This window comes from Schistocerca serialis, chromosome 6 (assembly GCF_023864345.2).
Source record: "Schistocerca serialis cubense isolate TAMUIC-IGC-003099 chromosome 6, iqSchSeri2.2, whole genome shotgun sequence".
Lineage (NCBI taxonomy): Eukaryota > Metazoa > Arthropoda > Insecta > Orthoptera > Acrididae > Schistocerca > Schistocerca serialis.
Genome location: NC_064643.1, coordinates 684872969 through 684899386, shown reverse-complemented (window position 1 = coordinate 684899386; position 26418 = coordinate 684872969). Strand labels below are relative to the sequence as shown.

Sequence of the window (26418 nt, the reverse complement as noted above, 5' to 3'; positions counted from 1 at the left end):
TACAAACTGACTTTATATCATTGACCTTGTGCGGCTAACCAGACACTTCCTTCACAACTGACCATATGGTTTTAATTTTATCTTGTGAATTAGCTATTCTATTTGCATACCACATACTCATTGCCTTCCTAATAACATTTTTAAGCACCTTACAATACTGTTTGTAATGGGCTACTGTAGCTTCATTGTGACTACTTCTAACATCTTGATACAATTCCTGCTTTCTTCTACATGGCATCCTTATCCCACTAGTCAGCCACCCAGGCCTAGTACCCCGTTTTTAGAACGTTCTAATGGAAAGCAATTCTCAAAGAACAAGAGAAATGTGTTAAAGAAAGCATTATATTTATCATCTATGTTATCAGCACTATAAACATCCTGCCACTCTTGTTCTTGACAACGTTTAAAGAAAACTCTCTATTGCTGTTGGATTAATTTTCCTACATTGCTTGTAATTATATGCGACATTTGTTTGAGTACAAAAGCCTTTCAGTGTTAAAAGTTTGTGCATCATGGTCTGAAATGGCATTCACCCTTTTATTAACAGAATGCCCATCTAGTAATGAAGAATGAATAAAAATATTGTCTATGGCTGTGCTACTGTTCCCCTGCACCTTATTTGGAAAAAAATATAGTCTGCATCAGATCATATGAATTAAGAGATCTACCAACATCCTTTTTCTTGCACCATCATGTACAAAATTTATATTGATGTCACATAACTAATTTCTGGTACTTCCTACAAAGTGGATCAAGAACCTTCTCTAGCTTGAGCAGAAATGGGACCTATAAACAACAACAATTAGATGTTTAGTTACACTAAATTCAACTGCCCCTGCATAACATTCAAATATCTGTTCACTGCAGTGCCATGATATGTGTATGGATTCAAATGGAATATGATTTTTAACGTACATAGCCACTCCCTCACCCCACAAGGAAATCCTTGAAAAACAGCCAGCTAATCTGTATCCTGGTAAAGGAAGCCTCAGAATTGTTAAATTATTTAAGTGGTGCTCCGACATACCAATAGAAATACGCTAATTCCTTCTCTACTTGGGAACACGACGTCCTCTGAAGGTGAGCCCTTAGTTAGAGGGACTCCCTTTAAGCAGGTATACCTATCAGCTGACTTCAATCTTAAAAAGGTGCAGCTTTAACACCAACTACTACAGGAATTTTTCTATGAGTGATCCCACCACCACCCAATACACTGTCACCTATAAGCTTTGCCAGCCTCTCATTCCCATATCTATTGACGTGCAGGCCATGCCTAGTGAAACCTGATCTGCTGATAGACCCAAATGTGATCCATCCCCTCTGCCATCAGCACCCTCTCCAGCCCCTTGTTAACGCGCCTAAGAACCGCATTAAGATGAGGTCGATCATGATGCTGAAACAGTTGCACGAAATCCACATTACTGCCACCAGTTTGAGTAGCTACTACCTACATCATATTCCCTGTCCATATCAAGGTTGTTCCGTGCTCCATCCACTATTACTACCTGATCCTCCTTCATAAAATTCCTACATAACTCCCCTATGCTGTCAGTCACCTGAGCCAACCCTGCACTAGGCTTCACCATGCTGGTGATATGGTACTCACTCCCCAAAACGAGGACTGCTGCACGTTCCATACATCTACAGCTACAAGAGGCTTCTTTCCACTCAACTCTGACAGTTGGTCAAATCTATTGCATATACTCAAAGTATAACTGTCTCAATACCTCCTCCTTCTAGCTGCCTTCTTGCCAACTGCCAGTTCCCATTTCCCACCACCCTTCACCCTCCTCAACCTATTTACGAGGGCTATCCACAAAGTACATTACATTTTGGAATTAAAAATAAATAAAGTATTGGAATTTTTTTTTATTATATACAGATGAAAGACACACTTAAATACTACTTTTCTACATAGTTGCCATTTAAATTAAGGCACTTATCGTAGCGATGGACGAGCTTTGAAATTCCTTCGTCGTAAAATTCGGCCGCCTGCGCCTTCAACCATGTGGTTACCTCTTCTTGAAGCTGTGCATCGTCATCAAAACGCTGCATAGCCAACCACTTCTTCATTGCTGGGAATAAGTGGAAGTCGCTCGGGACTGTATGGCGGATGAGGAAACAACTCCCACTTAAAAGATTCGAGAACTTCACGAGTGGCATTTGCCGTGTGGGCCCGGGTGTTGTCGTGAATCTGCAAGATCTTTGAGCCCAACTTTCCCCTGCACTTGTTTTGTATTGCTCTTCTGAGGTTGTGCAGAGTTTGGCAATACCTTTGAGAGTTTATTGTAGTGCCTCTTTCCAGAAAATCCACAAAAATCGTACCTTTTCTGTCCCAAAAGACAGTCGCTATCACCTTCCTTGCTGACATTGTCTGCATGCATTTCTTGGGTTTTTGGGGGGAATTTGTGTGGCCCCACTGCATTGACTGCAATTTTGTCTCTCAGTTCACATGCTTAACCCATGTTTCGTCACCAGTAATGATGCGATCGAGTAATGAGTCGCCATCTTTCTCGTAAGCATCCAAAAACGTTAACGCTGCAGCCATTCGCTGATTTTTGTGAATCTCTGTCAAGATTTTTGGTATCCATCTTGCACAAAACTTGTGGTAACCAAGCTTTTCGGTAATGATTTCATGCAACAAACTTCGTGAAATTTGTGGAAAACTCATAGAGAGTTCCGTTATTGTGAAATTACGATTTTCATGGACCGCGGCATCAACTTTTTCGACAAGTTCGGCAGTCACTATGCTGGCTCTTCCACTTTGCTCTTCGTCGTGAACGTTAGTTCGGCCATTTTTAAATTTTATGACCCAATGACACACTCCACCTTCAGTGATTATGTTGTCCCCGTACACTTCACAAAGCTGCCTATAGATTTCTATCAGTGTACAGTTTTTTGCAGTCAGAAACCTTATTACAGCACGCACTTCACACTTTGCGGCATTTTCAATTAACGCTGACATTTCAAACTGTCACAGTAACTCAACGGAGTACAGCACGAACCTCTCACTAGCACAGCAGGATGCCAACTGAGTGACGTAATGGCATGACACCAAGATGGCCGTGCTAGCCCCGCCCCTAACGGACCCAAACGAAAACGTAATGTACTTTGTGGATAGCCCTCGTAGTTCCTCCTTCATGCATTGTAACTGCACATGAAGGGCACAGATCTTATGCTCCTGCTCCTCTATCAACTTATTTCTACTACAGATTCTCCATTCCCAGGAGGGGATCTCACTAGAACGCCCACTGGCTTCTGCACTGCATTCCCCCTCCCCCCTCCTCCCCAATGAAAATACAAACATCAAAAAAAGTTTTGCATCACCTCAGTTCTTAGAGTTCTGGGAGCTGTACAGAAAATTGGAATAGAGATCAACGTAAACATCATTTCCGCACTTTTTATTGCTCATGAAAACCTCACATTGCATGATTTACCACCATACAGCGAGACCTTCAGAGGTGGTGGTCCAGATTGCTGTACACACCGATACCTCTAATACCCAGTAGCATGTACTTTTGCAGTGATGCATGCCTGTATTCATCGTGGCATACTGTTGGTCCAGATTGTCCCACTCCTCAACGGTGATTCGTAGATCCCTTCAGAGTGGTTGGTGGGTCACGTCGTCCATAAACAGCCCTTTTCAATCTATCTCAGGCATGTTTGATAGGGTTCATGTCCGGAGAACATGCTGGCCACTCTAGTTGAGCTGTGTCGTTATCCTGAAGGAAGTCATTCACAAGATGTGCACGTGGGGTGGCGAATTGTCATCCATGAAGATGAATGCCTCGCCAATAATTTGCCAATAAGGTTGCACTATCGGTTGGAAGATGGCATTCACGTATCGTACAGCCGGTACGGCACCTTCCATGACCACCAGCGGCATATGTCGGCCCCACATAAAATCCACCCCAAAACATCAGGGAACCTCCACTCGCTAGACAGTGTGTCTAAGGCATTCAGCCTGACCGGGTTGCCTCCAAACATGTCTCTGACAGTTATCTGGTTGAAGGCATATGCGACACTCATCGGTGAGGAGAACGTGATGCCAATCATGAGCGGGCCATTTGACACGCTTTTGGGCCCATCTGTACCACACTGCATGGTGTCATGGTTGTAAAGATGTACCTCGCAATGGACGTTGGGAGTGAAGTTGGTTCCCAAGTATGTGAGTGGTTCGAAGACTTCTCAAGTAATAGAACCCAGTACGTTGTCCTCGATGGTGAGTGTTCATCAGAGGTGGGGGTATCATCTGGAGTGCCCCAGGGAAGTGTGGTAGGTCCGCTGCTGTTTTCTATCTACATAAATGATCTTTTGGATAGGGTGGATAGCAATGTGCGGCTATTTGCTGATGATGCTGTGGTGTACGGGAAGGTGTTGTCGTTGAGTGACTGTAGGAGGATACAAGATGACTTGGACAGGATTTGTGATTGGTGTAAAGAATGGCAGCTAACTCTAAATATAGATAAATGTAAATTAATGCAGATGAATAGGAAAAAGAATCCCGTAATGTTTGAATTCTCCATTAGTAGTATAGTGCTTGACACAGTCACGTTGATTATATATTTAGGTGTAACATTGCAGAGCGATATGAAGTGGGACAAGCATGTAATGGCAGTTGTGGGGAAGGAGACCGCTTATAAAACACGTACTGTTCGAGCGTTTGGGATCCCTATCAGGTCGGATTGAGGGAGGACATAGAAGCAATTCAGAGGCGGGCTGCTAGTTTTGTTACTGGTAGGTGTGATCATCACGCGAGTGTTACGTAAATGCTTCAGGAACTCGGGTGGGAGCCTCTAGAGGAAAGGAGGTATTCTTTTCGTGAATCGCTACTGAGGAAATTTAGAGAACCAGCATTTGAGGCTGACTGCAGTACAATTTTACTGCCGTCAACTTACATTTCGCGGAAAGACGACAAAGATAAGATAAGAGAGATTAGGGCTCGTACAGAGGCATATAGGCAGTCATTTTTCCCTCGTTCTGTTTGGGAGTGGAACGAGGAGAGAAGATGCTAGTTGTGGTACGAGGTACCCTCCGCCATGCACCGTATGGTGGATTGCGGAGTATGTATGTAGATGTAGATGTAGAAGTTGTGCATCATGCAGCCTATTGTGCGTAGTTTCAGTCGTAACACAACGTCCTGTGGCTGCACGAAAAGCATTATTCAACATGGTGATGTTGCTGTCAGGTTCCTGTGAGCCATCATCTGTAGGTAGTGGTCATCCACTGCAGTAGTAGCCCTTGCGTGGCCTGAGTGAGGCATGTCATCGACAGTGCCCGTCTCTCTGTATCTCCTCCATGTTTGAACATCACCACTTTGGTTCACTCTGAGACACCTGGACTGGCACAAAGTAACAATGTAGACGTGATCGAACTGCGGTATTGACCATCAAGGCATGATTGGACCACAGACAACATGAGCCGTGTTCCTCCTTCATAGTGGAATGACTGGAACTGATCAGCTGTCGGACCCCATCCGTCTAATAGGTGCTGCTCATGCCTGGTTGCTTGCGTATTTGGGTGGGTTTAGTGACATCTTTGAACAGTCAAAGGGACTGTGTCTGTGATACAATATCCACAGTCAGCGTCTATCTTCAGGAGTTCTGGGAACTGGGGTGATGCAAAACTTTTTTTGATGTGTGTACTTTGAACAGATCCCACACCGTAACCCACTACTCACAAACATACAACGGAGCCCACACTTCTCACTCATGGTAAATTTTTAGAGTTACTGGAAAAAGCTATATGTCTGTGATCTCAGTTACGGTATACCAGTAGAACTATTCATAGAACTAACAATAAGGCTCTTGGAATTCTCTGTCTACTAAGAAAGCAACTACTTGTATCAATACTCCTACACCACAGCTAATACCAATACCAACAAAACTGCACAAAATTATTAGGTAAAACCAAAAATTCAAGTGGCCACTGGAAACTCAAAGAAATTAAAACACTGAATGAAAATTTTACTGAAATATTTCTCCAGAAAAAATAAGAAACATCAGCTGAAAACTAAGGCATGAAATTTACTTAGCGACTTTAACGCACAGAAAACTATAGAAAACAGTGAACGAGCGTTTCAAAAAGTTTATTAAATCGTTATTTTGTCATGAAACACCACTTAAAACTATTAAATTGAATAACTATATAACAGTGCCCAAATAACGTTGTCGATACTTGGTTTTATCATTACTACATCTGCATCTGCACGCCGCAAAATGTAAACACTACCGAGGCATGAGGGGGACGAACGACATAAGCACATGCACGAATAACAGACCACTCCAGTCAATAACACAGGAAGAAAGACCGAGATTAATGAACATCCACTAATATGTTATTTGTACAGCAAGTATCAACACAAATAAACTTTAAAAAGTGTTCATGCCAAACTTGGAAATATTCCTTCAACACAAGAGTTACCTCAGGATTATGAGGATGAATTGGATGTGCCAGTCAGATCAACATCTTCAACAAGTTGTCCCTGTGTGTGCCACATGCTGTTGCAACGCCATTGTTTTGGAACTCACACTTGTGTTTCGATGAGTAAAAGTCTATCATTTGGCCGTACAGAAAAAAAATTTTTTTGCTCTTCTGTACTATACATATCATTAACAATGTGGCATCGGGAAAAGCTTCAAAATAAATAATCCCTTTTCTGAGTGCATTCATAATCAGATCATTGCCCATACATATCTGCAGTGGTTTTTTTAAACTTAGAAAACAATATGTAGCACTGAGTTTTCTTAGCCATATGATTCAGCACTCCACAGTCAGTGATTGATGAGTTGTTGTCCGGTTCTGCACTCATTACTTCACTAGTGAAAGCCTGATCAGGCAGTTCACTTTTATTTTGGTTAGGGTCATTTTTTTGTTGAACAGTCTGTTCCATTTTTTGTTGTTATTTTATTTATTTACTTTTTTTTAATATGGTCAGATCCACCACAACCAGAACATTTAAGCTTCTTTGCGTTTGTTGCGTTTTCATATTTATTTGATGAGGTATTGTGTGCATTTCATGTCTCTTTAATATTTACTTGATTGCAAACATTGCACTAACTCATCTCATTTCTCCCTCCAATAAGAACAACTACTTCTGCAGATGGTAACACTTCCAGTAAATGTTTTAGTGTCTGTTGATCTTCAACACTTCTGCATCATGACTGCCGTAGACCATCATAACTGTCAGGAAGTGTGCTAAGTAGTCACTTTGAGTTGCTGCATGTGTAGAACTAAGTTTTCAAAATGAGTGAGATAATCTCTGACCATTGAGTGGAGCTTGCCGTGGTTCTTGTTCAGACACGGCACATAACTTGTGCTCCGTACCTCTTGCACTCTTGCGTGCAATTCAGAGTACCATGACTTTTGTTTCCCTAGTGCTAATGACTGACTCACTGCGTGATCAGCTTTGCCCCATGTTTTAGTGCAACCTTCAGTACTTCTATTCATGCTGCTGTGCATCCAGTAACGAAGGCACCGGTTTTCACATGCCACCAATACGCACCTCATATGTGCTGTCTGACACACATTATACGATTCATATTCCAAACTTCCATATGGTCCAATTTTCAGCCCTCTACAGTTTTTCCATGCATTGGAAACCATTGTAGCCCAGTAAAACAGTTGAGATTTACAGCTGCAAAAATCCCATGTGAGAAGGTGCCAGCAAATTGTTCACATACAGTATGAACCACACAAATCAAACAACACATGCAAAATCAGTTCATGGATCATGAGATGTAAAATTACAATACCCAATTTCTTTCTTGAACTGGGGACTGGGGCCGTGACCTTTTGTAGAAACTTAAAGAAAAGGGCGCAACATAAAGCACATGCGTGATATAGTCCACAAGCATGACCCATGTATGTAGGACAACAAAAAGACACTACACACAGAGATATGCCATATTGAATATAAAGATTCCACTTCAACAAGAAGCAATACATTTGTTGGTTCATCTAGGAACTTAATTTGCTGAAATATCAGGAAGATGCTATAAAAATAATAGAAAACTCAATTATTGGCCACAGTTTGCTGATTTTGTTTTCATGATTCCTCTCTGCTCTTTTCCTGTCTGTACTATTTAAATCATTTCCCATTTGTGTTCCTGTGTTGCAGTATGTTGGTATACGGCCATTCTTCATAAATGTTGAGATGCCAAACACTTGTCGTCAAGGAGAACAGGTTGGAGTGAGAGTGACCGTATTTAACTATATGACAACTGCCTTAGAAGCTGTTGTTGTGTTGGCTGGGTCACCGGACTATAAGTTTGTCCATGTGGAAATGAATGGTATTGTGAGTAACTGTTGACTGTTTTCAAGCACTATATTTAATCCCTAAGCATTTCAGTGTCTTACTTTGTGTATGACCTTATAATTTTCTTCTTTGCAGGTAAGATCTTATAATCCGAGGACATCTTTCAATGAACACCAGTTCTTCATTTTCATCAAGGCTCAAGATGCAGCTGTTGTCTATGTTCCTATAGTGCCCACCAGATTAGGTGACATAGATGTAACTATTCAGGCTAGTGCTCTTATTGGAAAGGATTCAGTGACTCGTAAACTTCATGTAGAGGTTAGTGTCCAGTTCTTACACTAATTATGTTACTTAACCTCTCATTACTGTAGCCGTTACGTTTTATGGAATACTCGCTTGCTACAATGTTCTTTTGTAAATGCAAAATGCTATATGATTTCATTTCTCAATGAAACTGATATACAATTACTACTGTTGCAGGCTGATGGATTGCCACAGCATAAGCACACATCTGTACTGCTTGATCTCAGTAATCGTGCATACGTACTTCAGTACCTGCATGTAAATGTCACGGAAACACCAATTATTCCATATGAAGAGAGCCGTTACTATGTGTTTGGTTCTAATAAGGCATTTGTCTCTGTAGTTGGTGATGTGGTAGGTCCAATATTCCCTACAATGCCTGTAAATGCAACATCACTGCTACATCTACCAATGGTAAGTGGACAGTTGTCGTGTTTTTCTATTTGTGCTGCACCCCCTCCTGCTCATCCTTTTCTGCATTCTTCTTACTGATTTTATTTTATTTTATTGTGATGTGTGTGTGTGTGTGTGTGTGTGTGTGTGTGTGTGTGTGTGTGTGTGTGAGAGAGAGAGAGAGAGAGAGAGAGAGAGAGAGAGAGAGAGAGAGAGAGATTGTTATTTATCCATACACTTCTGCTTCAGCATTCAGTTCCTGTTCCTATTGGCTAATCTTCTGTAACTAATGTTTGTTTCTCTGTTATTGGCTTCTCATACCTCACAAACCCCTTAAGAGCAATAGCAATATTATATTGATCACAGGGACACATTTATGTTTTGCTTTTAAGTGGCTTATATCAGATAAGCTGACCATAAGTCCATAGTGATGCATGGCTTCCGTGATACTATTTGCTGCAGAAGTGTTTATATACCTGCAGATATCTGTCTTTTCGGTTCATTATCTGAAGAACGTTGATGAACGACCGATAAAATTGAGGGAAGGTTTCCACAGTTGGCGGCATTGTTGTTTCCTATGTTCTTAAATAAATTCATAAAATCACAGCCCCAAATGCTACAGTAAATAAAATTATCTTGTTTGTTAAGTTGTTGTTGAATGAATTTCCTTGGCAAACCCAATATTTGTTTCTTATCATCAGAGGACGTCTTCTGGGGAAACTATAGGAGCATAAAGGGGAGAGATGGTCAGAGCAGCTGTTGCAGAACTTGCTTTGCAGGCATGAAACCATTTAAATCTCATATCCTGGTGGTTGCCAGACCATTCTGTGTATGTAATGTCAGTTGCTTCCCTGTCTAGCCTATCATGACAGTAATCTCAGTCACAAAGGGGAAAGTGTTTCTCGCATTGCTATCATCATCTGCTAATGAAGAGGGAGTGCATCAGCAGATGGTAGTAGTGGGCAACATCGACTGTCATTCCATACAAAATTTATCAGCTGGTGGTACTAACATCATTAATTAAGGAAATAAACAGAATTTTAAACATTCTCCAAAACAAATACTTATATTGTGTATATAGAATTTAGAACAGAATTCTGGAGAGTTTTTGTTAGTCACTAAGGCAGTCCTTAGTGATAATAGATGCAGGGACCTGAAAATGTGGTGCCCGTTGCTTTTCTTTTTATCAAAATTCACATCTATTTTTTTTAACTAGATGTACAAATTTAAAAGATCATCAAGCTATGTGCCTGAAGATGAAGCCTCAGCGCTTCGAAACTGACTGGTAAAAGAAAATGGCTACTGGGCAGATTTTTGACTGGAATGAGTATTTTTGCAAAAGCTTCAACAGTTCTTTTTTCCTGAAATAGCCTTTGTTTTCTTCTTTTGGCTCAATTTAAGCTTTCAGCAAATGATTGTTACTGTTGAGGAGCAGTGAGAAGCAGTGAACAGAGTGAGTCACTGATGTAAGAAGTTTCTTGACAAATTCAAAGTTTCAAAGACTCGAAACTTTTGAGCATTCTACCGTATTCACAAACATCTATTAAATAATTACAAATTGCAAAATCTGCAGAATTGGTATGGACCTCTCGTGGGCATTCAGAGCTGTGCAACCCATATTTGAAAATGCTGTAGGTAGAACCAACAAGAAGTAAAACTGAAGACGACTGTTCACACATTTGGGGAAGAATTTTGATGTGGTCGAAATATGTTGACAAGTTTTGTTTTCCAGTTGCTACAGAGCAGACTTCACGCACTATGAACTGCCATTCGGCTGTGAGTGCAGACAAACTGGATTTAGGACTGTCAGAGGATAGAGGAACAGTGCGGAAAAATGAGCCCTGCCTCTTTGTCCCAGGGCAACAGCTTTTACCTGTGTTCTGTAACAGCAGGACTGATGCATTGTCACAGGAGTCACCAGTCTCTTCTGCTGTTGTGAGGGTCATAACAGAAAGCAATGGTGGACCGGGGTTAGTCTTTTCACGCGTTTCAAAATAAGAAAGGAAAACAATGAACGGTGCACAACAAAAAGCATTTGGTAATGGCTGCCTCACTATTGGCTCCTGAGCTTCACAAGTTGTAAACAATGTGATTCAGGCCTGACCAACCGTTAAATACAACCTCCACCTAAAACTGCCACAAAAAGTGATACCAGCTTTTGATCATTAGTTAGCAGATCAAAGTACATGTTTCTTTGTTGTAAGATACGAAGTCCTGCAGCTGAGTAATGTGTCAGATTACACTGGGTGTTAATCTTATACAGACTATTCGACCATCGACAGCTGGCATAGCAGAGCCTCGAGCGCGCTGACAAGCTGTTGCATTTGTGTACCTCTTTTTAAAAAACACATTCTTGCACACATTATTTTTCCAAATTGGGATTTGCCAGATAATGTGCAGTACCGGTAACCAAAAATTGGATACCTTTTTGATATTTATAAGCAGCAAAAAAGTTCTTTATAACTGTCTCTGATAAAATAGTTCATCTGGATATAATTTGTTAGTGAAGTAGCATCTATTGGGTAACTACACATTTTTGCATTTCGAGGCAGAATTTGCATCTATGTTCATATTTATCATAAAAGACGAATTTTGTAAGTCCCTATATATGTGTAAGGTGTCGCTAGCACGAGAGAACTTTGTCAGTCAGATTAAAATATACTATTAGTAAACCTCTTCTACAAACAAAATGTAAAATCTAAATACTTATCATACAGTTTCCTTAAACATTTGAGGAAGCAATGAATTGAAGGATAGTGTTATATTTTAATAGCAACTCTTTACTTAGTGCATCACAATTTGGGTACCATCTGGGTTACCCAAGATATGATGATGTTTATGCACTGACTCACCAAATATTGCAGCCTTCTAATGACAAAATGTCAGCAGCTAGTATTTTTTGTGATTTATCCAAAGCATTGGTTTGTGTAGGTCATGAGGATCTTGTAGAAAAACTGGAGCCTTATGGGATTCATTGTGTGTGGATTCATGAGCTACTTGTAGAAAAACTGAAGCCTTATGGGATTCATTGTGTGTGGATTCACTTTTACCAAAAGAAGTACCAAAAACTGGTTCTGAATAATTCTGGAAGGCGAGAAAATTTCAGTGACTGCAGACACATGCTGAATCGAGTCCTGCTGCATTTAAATTTGTGTCCACTCCTATTCTTTAAATATGGAATGACCTTCCACATAATGTACATCATATAGAGTTGATCCTTTCTTCAGATAACTATAATGTTATAATTAATAGCTTAGGGAGACTGAAACACAGTAAATTGCTAATAATCTCTTCAAGCGATTGTTAACTGGTCCTCTGCATATGCACTCCACCTGTAATTTCATGAAAGTGCAGGGATGTTAGTGAATAGGATAGAATGCTCCAAATTTGGAGTCTTTAAATTAATGAAAGTTTGAACTGGTTGAAACATGATGTTGAGCTTATCAAATAGTTAAGTTTAGCCCTTATTGCTTCCGTAAATAAGGATTTTTCTCAAATTAACCCTAAATTGTGGAGCTTAATTAATTTACAAGGATTAGTTATTAAAAATAATGTAATTGAACCTGAGTGCAAGATTTGCACATTAATGATTAATGAAGTGTTGTGTGTGTCAGCAGTAAGTAGATGAAATTACAGCCAGTGTTTCCACAAAATGTGATTGGACCACAACTACTTGTCTCACGTACCCATTACAAAGCACTGTGACAAAGTAATCATTACATTTATGTTCTTAGGATTAAAATCTTAAAACAATGATACGCACGATGAAATTAAATAAATTCTGACATCAGCTGCAGTTGGGCATTGAAATGAAGTCAATGGCGACAAGTGAAAATTTGTGCCAGACTGGGACTCAGACCTGAATTTCCCCAGTTTAAATAAGCGGTCACTTTCATCACTTAAGCTATTGGAGCATGCTTTACATCTGACTCAAATTTCCAATCACAGACTACTTAGGAAGCGTACCCTGTCCGCCATACTCATTGCTTGCCGCATCACACTGGATTCCTGCAAGATTTCAGGAGAGTGGGTGCATTTGCACTGAAATGACCTTAATGGCCGTCAAGCCTCGCCTTCCATCAGTCCATATGTCCTTAAGCTTCCTTATTCTGCCTACAAAACTCTTGATGGGTTTGCCCTCTTTTTGTGATACAGTATTTAATTGTCCCTGGTAATATTTACAATTGTTTTTCCTCGTTCATCGCTGTAAAAAGCTTGTACTCAGAACTTCAGATGTCTGAGCATTCCTTTACTCTTTGTGATACGTGACATACATTTTCACGTCTCCCACCCACCGTAAATAGGCTGTAAGTAACAATTGTTCCTCTGACCATCAATCCAGCTTTTCAGCTGACAACGGGTTGACCGCAAAGGCTAACACATTCTTTCCTGTTTTACCCAAGAAAGGCAAAACTAGAGTGGCAGTACTGGCATTTAGGATTCAGGCTGCCAAACTGAAAAGGACCTGTTCCCACTTAATGCGTCTAGCTATTTATGGAAGTTCATGTCATCTATCCACATTTGTGCCAACAGTTCTAACAAAACCTGAACTGCCTCCGTAATGTTAACCCCATGTTCCCCTTGTTTGCTCATTGTTAAGTCTGTGCCTACAACAGTATGAAACAATACAAGAGGGACTTAATACTAATATCACCAATGCAGTTTTTACTAAAGGCACTCCTAGACTTAATGCCCGTGTGCCAACTGTGCACCTTCTTTACAATGTCTGGTGTAATGCCCGGCCTTTTTACATTTAAAAGAGATAACTGCTGAAAACTGGGCACACGAAGCACTGCACCCCAGCAAATTACACAGCCCACACATAAACTGAGCACAAACTACCATTCTTTGTCACTAAAGTCACTTGAACCACCAACGGAGTTTAACTTCACCAGTCAACCTTCAAACCAGCCTTCCAATCCCAGTGACTAGACATTGTCAACACATTTGCATGGAAAAAAAGCCCAAAACAGTTTATGTTCGGCTTTCTTCTGAAATTGAGTGTGATGGTGTCAGGGGTACAGACACTACCGTATTTACTTGAATCTAAGCCGCACTTTTTTTCCGGTATTTATAATCCAAAAAACCACCTGCGGCTTCGAACCGAGTGCAAAGTAAGCGGAAGTTGTGAAAAAAGTTGGTAGCTGCCGCCACAACTAACTTCTGCCGTCGAATATATGTAGCGCTGCACAGGCATGCTTTGCAGGCACAAAGATAAATACTGGCGCCAAAACCTCTGCGTCAATAAATAAATTTAACACAAAAAAAAAGGTGGAAGACGAGCTTTTTTTCCTCTGCCGCGAGTTTCGACCACTGCATTTTCATACATTATGCATGGAAGTAAATACAAATTCCGTATTGTTCATCTTTGAATGTTGCAGCGTTTCAATGTACTATGAAAATCCGACTGGCAAGTCTGTTAGGGATGTTTGTCAATATGGCCAACTCTATGATCTGAATTTATTCCTACCTGGGAGAAGAGGTGGTTGCTAATAGGAGCTTTTATGAATTGTGAATCACATGCAGTATTCTCTTCACCATAAGAATAATACGAATATAAACATTTTGCCATGTATTCTTTCGTGTTTGCTGCTATCTCATTTAAATTCTGTCTGCCTAATAAACTACGAAACTAGAGTGAGACAACAGCAAACGCGGAACAATATACATATCATGTCATGTTTATATCGTATTATTCTTATGCGTAATAGTGATACAGTCAGAAATGAAGCACGGCAATTGACTAGATTTTTAAATCTAAGATTACTCTAATTTCTGTGCAGAATGTAATGTATTAAAGAGGCGTCTGCAAAGATTTTCAAATGGAGAAAAATTTTCCCTAAACTCTCGTTCAGAACATCTTCTATCATATGCAGTCTATTATTTGGTTCTTGTTGAGCATTATCAAAGAAAGCAGCAGTGTAAGTAACAACAAATAGCAGTCTCTTGCCATTGTTTCACTAATGAGACGATTCCTCTCTCTCTCTCTCTCTCTCTCTCTCTTTTTATTTTGAAAGCGGCAGTAGCACGCACAAAAGCAAGCCATGCCACGAGCGGCGACAGGCCGTAAACACTCATTATCAGCATGCGACAAACAATGCATGACACAGTACAGTAATGCATCTTGAGCTTAGAGTGACGTAAACACCGATAACAAAGAGAACGGCACTTATCAGATCAAAGAAAAATAAGCAATCAATTCAAACCAGACAAAGCACGTGAAAATGGAAGGGCACCTGTATAAATACGGATGGAGTGCCTGACACATAGCAATGGCTACCTGGTAAAGCTTAACTGCTAAGCTTATGTCTTGAACTAAACTACTGTAGCTGTATCGTCATTCATTCGACCTAAATCGTGTCTTATATTACAATGGACCAACTTTGTTTCGATTTGGAGGTGCGGCCTAAAACTTTTCTCTCCCCTTGAATTTCGAGTGTTAAATTTAAGGTGCGGCTTAGATTCGGGAAAATTTTTTTTCCTTTATTTCGAGTCTCATTTTTCAGGTGCGGCTTAGATTTGAGTAAATACGGTATTTATGCCAGGATGGGCATCTCCAGATGGCATGTGCAGGGCGATGGGTTGTGTGCTACCAGCTTTCCGGCAGTTCGCAGTTGTGGAGCTCATTTAGCAATAACATTCTTTATTCAGTAAGATGCTTGTGCAGAGATCGTGAAATCTTGGTGGTGTGCACAGGTCCCCCATGCAGCAGCTGCTAGCTCAGCATAGCGCACGCCGTTGTGTGCTGTGCGGAGGCAGTGTGAGGATGTTGGTTGGGAGTGCTGCCTCAGCGGGTTAGCAGACACAAGCCTGAAGTCAGTCATGCACCAAGCAGCAGGTGTATGTGCTATAGGATCACTCCTCCAATCAGTCGGGCATGCTAGTGCACAGGCCCTGAACCCAGGGCCCTTCAGAGATGCCCAGAGCCTGGCAGACATCCTGGAGGATGACCTGTTAGATGACACCGGCTCTAGCCCTGTAAATATCAGGTCTAACAGTGGCCCATAGAACAACAGTGCAGGGATGACACTGCTAGATGCAGACAAAGCTGATAGGCCCACACAGGACTGACATCTGGTATGGAATGTGTCACAATGTCAACAGTACTTGAAGACCAGTTGTGTGAGCTAGGGTGTGAGCGGCAAGTGTTTGTAGTTACTCTGCTCGACTTTGTTGTGACAGGGTCCCATTTTCATCTTGTATGTGACTGAGGCAGTGCAGTATTGGGGGAAATGTGTGGAAATTCGGCTCATCACCACAGTTGGTGGGGTCTTGTGGCAAATCATTACTTTCCATAGATGAATATTTAGTTAAACATTGTAACCATGTTTAATATAAAAATCTGTTTACTTATTAAGTTTAAGCCACTGTGTCATTTACTGTGTTGTAAATGGCCAGCTTGCAATGTTGCACCCAAAGCATGCATAGCTTGTAAAATAACTTGACCCACGTGATTTTAATATAAATGGTCTGTGGAACTCGTAACTAACAGCCACGTGCACTTAAATTTCAAAAACTTAATTTTACACCCCCCGTGTTAATATACCACGCTCCAAAATTTCAGTTCGAGCAGCAGTGAACCACTGTGTGCAATTCATGAATACATTGTTCAATCATCCCTGTACCTCCTGCCTGCTTACACAAAATATGTACCCTATAGATGGGGCCAAAATATTGGGTTTACGAAAAAAAACTCATTCAGCCATTATTTAATAGCTTAGAAAATGTAATTAATTGTTTCCTGTGGTATTCACGTCGTGTCACAGTTAAGCAGGTAGTACCTTGCACATCCGTGGTCATAATCAGCTCAAAATTTGAATAAAATGTTCAGAAGTGCCTGCAGTGTAGGAGAAAAATTTTACTAGAAAACAAAGCAAAGTTTGAAATAAACTTCTTGTTCAAGAGAAGGCGGCAGATAAAAATTATTAGAAAGTAAAGGAAGAAAAAGAGGCCCCGATAAAGGATCTTGAAAGCTATGAAAGGATAAAGGAATAATAAAGTTCTAGCAGCCAAAATTAAGTTTCTGAGCATTAATAGTATGCTGCAGGCACTCAACCACAATTACGAGAGTTGAACTTGGAACTCACAGCTGATTGCAGACTATAACAAAAATCAAGAATAAAAACTAAGAAATGTGAGAGATAATTTGGGACAGATGTGAGGCAAAACAGTAGCAGTCATAGTATCAGCAGTGGTGTAATCTTTTTCTAGAATCTTATAAAATGGGATACAAATGCTGATGCATAGACATAGGGCGAATGCAAAATGAAAGTACAAAAAGGGAGAAATGTAAATATGTGAAAATAACTTAAAGATCCTTACAGGGCAGGTACTGTGTTGCAGAACAATTATGTAGAATGATTCGAAGCACTCACCAGTTTATTAAAAGACGTAGGTTGTTGAATTGTATAAGGATGGCCTTGCATCATACTTTTGGATATTGAAGTTCCTTGTGATGTCCTATTGTTAGTCGCATGGCAATGTAGCATTGTGCTGTCTGGTGTGCCTGTTTAAGCTATTGTGTGTTTACTTTCTTTTCTCTAAGCTATTCCCTTTGTGTGGCTGGTGGAGTTTTATCTTGCCAAGATTTTCAATGTTTATGTTAGATTACATTTATATTATTTTTAAATTTTACTCACAATGCTGAATTTGAATTTTCATATTTAATCTGGTTATTACTTTTATTAGGACTGTGCAGAACAGAACATGTTCAGCTTCGCTGCAAATCTGTACACTACAATGTATATGAGACTTATCAACCAAAGGAACAGGACACTTGAAAAGCAGTCTTTCTATTACATGAATATTGGATACCAAAGGCAGTTGTCATTTATGAACAAAGATGGATCTTTCAGCTTATTCAGAAGTGACTGGTAAGAAGAAACTGGACAAGATTTTCATTGGATCTTATGTTACTCATTGTTTGAGATGTAAACTTGTTTACAAAGAACTTTTTTCTTCATTATTTCCCCTTTCCTGTGGTGCGACTGATATTTTTTTACCTTTCTATTATATGTCACAAATAAAGGCGAAAATGTAGTGTTTAATTGATCATGACAGACATTATACTTGTTAACAGTTTTGAAATATGTTTTTACATACCTGTCAGACAGCAGTGAGGAACAAATTAATTATATTTAATAATAATGTCAATACAGCCGCACCTAAACTATTTACTTTACCAACTGCCAAGTCAATAGTCAGTTAAATGAACTTTGAATTTTTTTAAATTTATGGTGTTGGACATTGCATCTCATACTTTTATGATGATTCAGAATAAGAAGACTTTCTGCTGTGAAATATGCAATATAATGAAATTTTTGGTTGATCAAAACTGTATGCTGCCCTGGGACTCAAACACAGATCACTACATGTCACAGGCAAAACACTAATTATCATTGTTCCAGTCCAGCAGGCAGTTTTAATTTATGAAAATAAATACAATTTGATATCTGAAGATAACTCCTGTGCTAAGAGTAATACTGTAAACACTATGCTCATAAAGTAATATATAAACAAAGACTATATATTGTGCAACCAAAGCATTTCTAGACTGTATGATGTGTTACAGGAATCATTCTTCACCAAGTGTGTGGCTGACGGCATTTTGTGCACGTATGTTTCAAGAAGCTAGCTTTTATGAGTGGGAAAATTATATTTATATTGATCCTCAGGTAAGACGGAAAAAAAGTTGTCTATATGCTACCAAAATTAGGGATACCATTTGGATTTCTAATGCCAATGTTCTATCTGTGCAGGTCATATCCAGATCAATAGCATGGATTCTCCGGCACCAGACGAGGGAAGGCGCTTTCTATGAAGTTACATGGTTGCCTGATAGAAAAATGAATAGTTCACTAAACTATGATAATGATGCTGTGAAATTTCGCAACATCTCACTCACAGCTCATGTGCTTATAACACTGGAGACTGTAAAAGATCTTTCAGGGGTAAGAGATTCTTGCCGCCTCCTCCTCATCCTCTTCCTCCTTTAGTGAAGTAGATTGAAATATCGTATTTCATTAATTAAGTGTAACTGCAAGTTACATATTCAATGAAGGAGTATGGTTAATCAAATCTATAACAATTATATTATCATTCTAGGGTCTGGGATCTCAAGTTGCATTTGCGCAAGGTAAAGCCATACAGTGGCTCGAGCGAAATCTGAATTTAATAGATGAGCGAGGAGACCCGTATGAAGTAGCAATTGTGACATACGCCTTGATGTTGAGTAAAGCGTCGACAGCTGAAGCTGCATTTAGCATCTTAGCAAGACATGCAAGGACAGAAGGTATAGTGGAATCATATTACTGTTCAAATAGACTTGATAACTGAAGTATCCCTAAACTAATGAAATTTAATTTTAGGTGGTCTGACATACTGGGGCAAGATAAGGGTACCACAACCTCCATATAAATTAGAAAATCAAAAGCCATTCTTCTTGCCAAGGCTTCCATACATTTACGATTCTACAAATGTAGAGACCACAGCGTACGCTTTATTGACGTATGTGGCTCGTCAGGAGGTGAATCTCGACTATATTGTGAAATGGCTGAATTCTCAGCGGCTAACAGATGGTGGATGGGCTTCAACACAGGTACTCCTCATGTTGTATGTTAAATGAAAATTTAATTGAATATTGATGTCGAGAAAATGAAAGCTGCATGTAAAGTTCACCATTTTGATCTACCTGTATTCATGATGACCAGTATTAACTACCTGTACTGATTCATATGTAATATTTTCTTTTTAAACTTATCTGGTACTGTTTCTTTTTGGATTTCCTTTCACTGATTTGTTCCAGATTTTTGAATTACATTCACATTGTCTAGAATGAATCTTTCACTCTCCTGTGGGGTGCGCGCACACTCTGCTGCAGTGCGAAAGACTGCTAGGCTGGCAAGATATGCAGGAGAAATTTTGCGAAGTTTGAATGCTGTTTTTCTGCTCCAATGATGCTCTATAAACGAAAGAAATGTTTGTCTCCGTAGCTGAGTGGTCAACATGGCAGAATGCCACGCAAGGGGCCCAGGTTCGATTCTCAGCTGGGTTGGAGTTTTTCTCCTCTCAGGGATTGTGTATTCCATTGCCATCATCGTCATTTCGTCCTCATCAACATGCAAATCGCTGAAGTGACGTCAACTAAAAAGACTTGCACCAGGCGAATAGTCTACCTGACAGGAGGTCCTAGCCACACACACACTTCAACTAAAGAAATAACATTTGTGCTGATAATTAAGTATCTGTCAACAATTCTTTTAAAAGATTACATTTCCAAATTCCTGTAGGTGATTGACCACATGCGGTTTGTTGTGACTTAGCAAGACAGCCAAGTCACAACGAGAGGAAGCCGAAAGGCACGCGTTAAGCTCACGCAGATTGGCGTGAGGTCTGGAACAGTTAAAAGGAAATGAGAACTTAGAAAATGGACGCAGTTGCTGTAATACTTAACTTTAATCCACATTTGTAGAACATCGCTGTTGATGATACATGCTTCACAATATTAATTATCAAAGCTATGGCGCCTTGCTAGGTCGTAGCCAATGACTTAGCTGAAGGATATGCTAACTATCGTCTCGGTAAATGAGAGCGTAATTGTCAGTAATCCATCTCTGGCAAAGTCGGCTGTGCAACTGGGGCGAGTGCCAGTACGTCTCTCTAGACCTGCTGTGTGGTCGCGCTCGGTCTGCTATCACTGACAGTGGCGACACGCGGGTCCGGTGTATACTAATGGACCGCGGCCGATTTAAAGGCTACCACCTAGCAAGTGTGGTGTCTGGCGGTGACACCACACGGTTTATTGCATCTATAGAGGGAACGACATTGACAATAATTTTAGTAAGGCCTGTCTTTAGAGATTTTTGATGGTTTAACGATGTCAAGTCTTTTGCAGTATCTATACTGACATCTCCTTACATTAAAAAACAGTAATTTTAAAGTCACTATAAACCTGTATCCACAAAAACGCACACATTTCTTCTTGAAACTTTATATAAACACGTCACAAAATATTTTATTCCATATTTTCACCGGCAAAAAAATTATACATAATTTTAAATGAATAAAAGTGCTTGTAAACCTCTTATATTGTAATCTCAAATGCAGTGGTATGTGGTGGTATGATAACAGCAACTCAAAACCTACTCAACAGTAGTTGATTAAAAATACAAAGGAATCATTTTCATTTCATTTTTCTAACAATAAATTAAGAATATCCACTGACAGTGCAGTTGGCTGAAGTTGATTCTCCTGCAATCACATATCTGCACTGTGCATCCATGTTATTGTCAGCTCGATTGACAGACTGTGATTTGCATAGGAAGGACTTACGCAGTAGACATGAAACATAAAATGAAACTAGAAATCATTTGTTACATTTTATAGAAAAAATTAATAAAATATAAAATACATATTATTTGTTGCTACTGGGTGCAACTGAAGGAGGAAAATATGTTTCACTGCACTCAATCTGTGATTTTGAAGTGATTCAGTTGGTAAGAGCATTGACCAAGAAAGTTTCTGGTGTAGCACGTAGTTTTAACCTACCATGAGGTTTGATTACATTTAATAATTATATTGATCTCAGTATTTTGCTACTAGCCTTATAAAGGAGGCGTTGATTCGCAGACAGGCACAGTGAAAAATAAAAGAACTGCTAAACACCTAAGCTTTTGGACAAAAAATGTCTTCCAAAATAGAAAACACACACACATTCACACAAGAACAAATTGCACACATATGGTCACTGTCTCTGGTGCTGGGACCCGACTTCGACTGTGTCTGATGTGAGCAGTGATCTGCTGGGGTGGCTGGTGGGGCTAAAGAGGAGATATGTGGCAGAGAGGGGAGGAATGGCAGGATAGGAGTGGGGAAGCTGTTGTGCTGCCTGTGGGAGCATGTAGGAATGTGGTAGGGACAGAATAGGGTTGCTAGATACAGTGTCGGGAGGATGTGCGAGGGGGGGCGGGGGTGAGTAGAGAAGGGGGAAAGACTCGCTGGTGCATTGATGGGATAGAAGGTGTGTGTAGTGCTGGGAGAAGGTAGGTGGGTGGATGGGAACTAGTGAAGGTTGAGGCCAGGGGGGTTATGGGAGCAAAGATGTGTTGTAGGGGAGGTTTCTCCTGCACATTTCAGAAAAGCTGTTCTCGGTAGGAAGGATGGAGATGAGACATGCTGAGAAGCAGCCATTGAAATGAAGCACATTGTGTTGTGCAGCATGTTCAAGAAACTGGGTGGTCCAGCTGTCTCTTGGCCACAATTTGGCAGTGGCCATCCTTGTGGACAGTCAGCCTGTTAGTTGTCAAGCCCACATAGAAATTGGCAGAGTGGTCGCAGCTTAGTTTATAGATCACATGGCTGCTTTCACAGGTAGCTCTGCCCTCGGTGGGGTACGTGATGCATGTGACAAGACTTGAGGAGATGGTAGTGTGAGGATATGTGGGACAGGTCTTGCAGGGATATGAGCCATGAGGCAAGGAGTTGTTGGGAGCAGGGGTGGAGTAGTGATGGGTAGTGATATTGCATTGGTTTGTTGGCTGGTGGAATACCACTGTAGAAGGGCTAGGGAGGATAGTGAGGAGGGTATTCCTCATCTCAGGCCATGGTGAGAGGTAGTTGAAATCATGGCGGAGAATACGATTCTGATGTTTGTTACCTTAAACTATTATATTTTTCCCTTCTAGATGTGCCCAGCACTTTTATCATGTTTTCCTCTACTGTTGCACTTGGAATACGGTTGTAGACTCCCTTTGGTTTCAGTAATTGAGGCACCTGTATTTTTAGACAACCTCAGCATTCTTTGTTGCCTAATTTCACAGCACTAGTCGGTTTGCTTATTAACCTGCTAGTTATGCTGTTATTCTCTGTTTCTTTCTCTTTCATATGTCCTCTATACTGCTACACATTTCATTTTATAAAGGCTTCTGTGTAGTTCCTAGATGCTGTTACTTTTCCTTTCTTATAATACATATTTGCTTGTTTCAAGTTTTTTTTCATATACTTCTGAGTATGCTACACGCATCTTGATGTGGTATTCATGGACACAAGGATTTGTCTTTTTGTAGTTTTTCCATTGCAATTTTATATTTGAACAGCTTTCTTCATTTTCACCTTCCATAAGAGCTTTCTTAATTTTCATTTTCTTTGCTTCCAGCCCAGCTTATTCTTTTCACATTCTTCTCCTCAACATCTTAAACAAATATACCAATTTTTCTGTTCATCTTATCTCATCTATTACCACTCTAGATCATACTACAGACACACACATTGTTTTGTTGCTCCATTTGAACCAGTCAAAAATAAAGGAAAGACAACCATCCACCTATAGCACAATGATGTATGGAACGATAAAAATGTAACAGGTAACAGTGTTCACACTAGTTTTCGAGTTTTTGCCCTTTTTGTGCCAAAATATACACAGTCATACAATAGCCACACAGGAACCCAAATGCACCTTCCTGTGGCAATAGTTCTCAATAAGAAAACAGATTTTATTTTTGCACTTTCCTCTGCCATGCTGTCTGAAGTGGTACTGAAAACAAATCTCTACCATGCTTCTTTCATGGAATGGTCATAGTGCAAGTTGTTCTTCATAGTTTATTATCTAATACTTTGCAATGTGAACAGTGCATCTCTCATAGACAGCTTCAAAAAAATTCAAAACAGGTGACACTCCAGGTAGGAATATCAGCAATGTGAGGAAAGATAGATTGCTACTTACCGAAAAGATGACACGTCAAATTGCAGACAGGCACACTTAAAAGGCACTTACACATGAACTTTTTGGCCAATGCCTTTGTCAGAAAAATGAGAAAACACACCCCATTAATTCACACAAGTGGGTACACCTCATGAACACATGACTGCCAACTCCGGCAGCTTGGCCCAGGGTGCAGCTATCACATGGGATGGAAGCAGCAGCCTTGAGGGGGCAGGGAAGGGGAAGGGGAAGGGATAGAAGTGTAGGGGTGGGGTGGGGGGTGGGGGGCAGGAGAGGAGGAAAAACTTGTGGTGGAAGGAAGGATCCAGATATGGTGTGGGTAGTGAAGCAGTCATTAAAATCAAGTATGTTATGTTCAGCTGCATGTTGTGCCACACTGCGTCCTGTTTTGTTCTTTGCCACAGTTTGACTGTGGCTGCTCATCCCTTGTGGACAGCTGATTGGTAGTCATATCAATATAAGAAGCTATGTAGTGGCTTCAGCAGAGCTGGTAAATGACATGGCTGCTTTCACAGGTGGCCCTGCCTCTAATGGGGTAAGATAAACATGTGACAGGACTGGAATAGGAAGTGTTGGGTGGATGGATTGGGAAGGTCTTGCACCTGGGCCTTCCACATGAATATGATCCTTGTGGCAAGGGGTTAGGGTTCGTAATGGTGTAGGGGTTCGGAATGGTGTAGCGATGGATTAGGCTGATCTGGAGGTTGTGTGGACGACGGGGATGCGAAGGATCTCGGGTAGGATGTTCCTCATTTGAGGACATGGTGATAGGTAAAGCCCTGGCGAAGGGTATGGTTTAGTTGTTCCAGTCCAGGGTAGCATTGGATGATGGGGGACACCTTTGTGGCTGGTTCTCATGGGTGGCAGGAGGATTGGGGATGTGAAGGGAAATAGCACGGGAGATCTGTTTGCAGACAAGATCTGCGGGAGAGTGGCTGTCTGTGAAGGCCTAGGTGAGACCCTCAGCGGCTGGTAAGGGAATTCTTGTCACTGCAGATATGCTGTCCCTTGGTGGCCAGGCTGTATGAGAGGGACTTGTTGGTGTGAAACAGATGACAGCTGTCGAAATGCAAATAACTTTGGTTGTTGATGGATTTAATGTGGACAGAGATACAGATGGAGCTGGGTTGAGGACCAAATGAAACAGAAACTGAACTGGACTAGGGGGTTGGCATTGTGGGAGGCCAGGAAGGTCATCTCTAGATGGCCCGTAAACAGGCTGGCATATGAGCATGCCGTCCAGGGGCCCATGGCTTCGCCGTGGATTTGCTTGTATACCTTCCCTTCATGGAGAAGTACGTGTGGGTTGGGAAAAGTTAGTTAGTTGTATGAGCAATGAGGTAGTGGGTTTGAAGACTGAGGGACATTGGGAAAGTTACCGTTCAGTAACGGTACAATCATGGGCATGAGGGATGTTGGTGTATAAGGACGTGGCATCAACAGTGAAGTGCAGGAATCCAGGAGGTAAAAGAGTGGGGATGGTGGAGAGTTGGTGAAAGAAGTGGTTGGTAATTTTGATGTGGGGCAACTGGTGGGAGGTGTTGGTCAGTGAGGGCCAAAATTCTTATAGTGGGGGCACAAAACCAGCCACAGTGGGGCGTCCAGGACTGTTGGGCTTGTGGATTTAGGGAAGCATGTAGACATTGGGTGTGTGAGGTGTCACAGGAGTGAGGAGGGAAATGGATTCAGCAGGGAGGTTCTAGGAAGTGCCTAAGGCTTTAAACAGGGATTGGAAGTTTTGTTGATCTTCTGGAATGGGATCACTCTGGCAGAGTTTATAGGTGGATGAGTCAGATAATTGGTGGACACCTTGTGCCTAATAGTTACTGCAATTCATAACAGTGATTGAACCTTTGTCTGCAGGTAGGATGATTAGGTCAGGATTTGTTTTGAGGTTGTGTATGGCTATTTTTTCTGCTGAAATGTTGGTGTTCTGAGGAAGGGAAGGGACCTGTGGAAGGATGGTGAGGCTAAGTTGGAGATAAGGAATTCCTGGAAGATTACCAGCAGGTGGTTAGGTAGCCAGCGGGTAGTGAAGTGGGAGGTTGGAGGATCATGGTTGGGTAGTGTATGAACAATTAGTGAGTTCATTGTTGGAATTAGGTTGGTTTGGTTGAAGGGCTTGGCAACAAATAAGTGTTTCCATTCCAGGGATCAAGAAAAGGAGAGTAAGTCTTTGACAAGCCCAACATGGTTAAATTTGAGTGTAGTGATAAAGGTGAGGCATTTTGATAGGACTGGAACTTCTGTGGAGCAAGGGTTTTGGTACAAAGGTTAACAACAGTGTTAGGGAATGTTTCGGCTCTGGATTCAGTCGAGTATTGGTAAGGACTTATCCAGCTCCACTCATGACCATTAACACCTATTTTGTACATGTCTGCATCACTCCAGCTTTCAGTACCAGTTCAAAAAATTATCCCCTTCCCTGGCTAAAACCCAGTCCCACATCCTATTTCTTAAATTCTGCCTAAACCATGGACCCCCCCCCCCCCCCAAATGGCCTAACCATAAAAATTCCTCTCCCTGGATCTCACCCCTCCTTTCCCAATGTCCTTCACCTTTTCAGATTCTGCCTGTCCATAGCCCTCATGAATCTGGTACTGCCAAAACTCTTCTCCATGGTACGGGCATCCCAGAACAACTTCTGCTCCCTCTGCAGGAGATTGCTGCTGTACAATTCCTGCTTCATACATCAGATCTCTGAAATTGAATCCCTTACTCTCCAGAAACTGGATTATCCAAGCTG

The 26418-nt window shown here is 41.0% G+C and overlaps 1 protein-coding gene across 2 annotated transcripts in view; it reads left to right on the top strand.

The window, feature by feature from the left end:
- Positions 1-26418, top strand: part of LOC126483609 (CD109 antigen) — an 847818-nt gene that overhangs the window by 800999 nt on the left and 20401 nt on the right. For both annotated transcript variants that reach the window (XM_050106646.1, XM_050106647.1), the window contains 8 exons: positions 8120-8296; positions 8393-8575; positions 8738-8974; positions 17642-17826; positions 18525-18627; positions 18712-18903; positions 19058-19244; positions 19321-19550. In XM_050106646.1, coding sequence (XP_049962603.1) covers positions 8120-8296; positions 8393-8575; positions 8738-8974; positions 17642-17826; positions 18525-18627; positions 18712-18903; positions 19058-19244; positions 19321-19550 — 1494 coding nt within the window. The remainder of the gene's footprint in view (positions 1-8119; positions 8297-8392; positions 8576-8737; positions 8975-17641; positions 17827-18524; positions 18628-18711; positions 18904-19057; positions 19245-19320; positions 19551-26418) is intronic.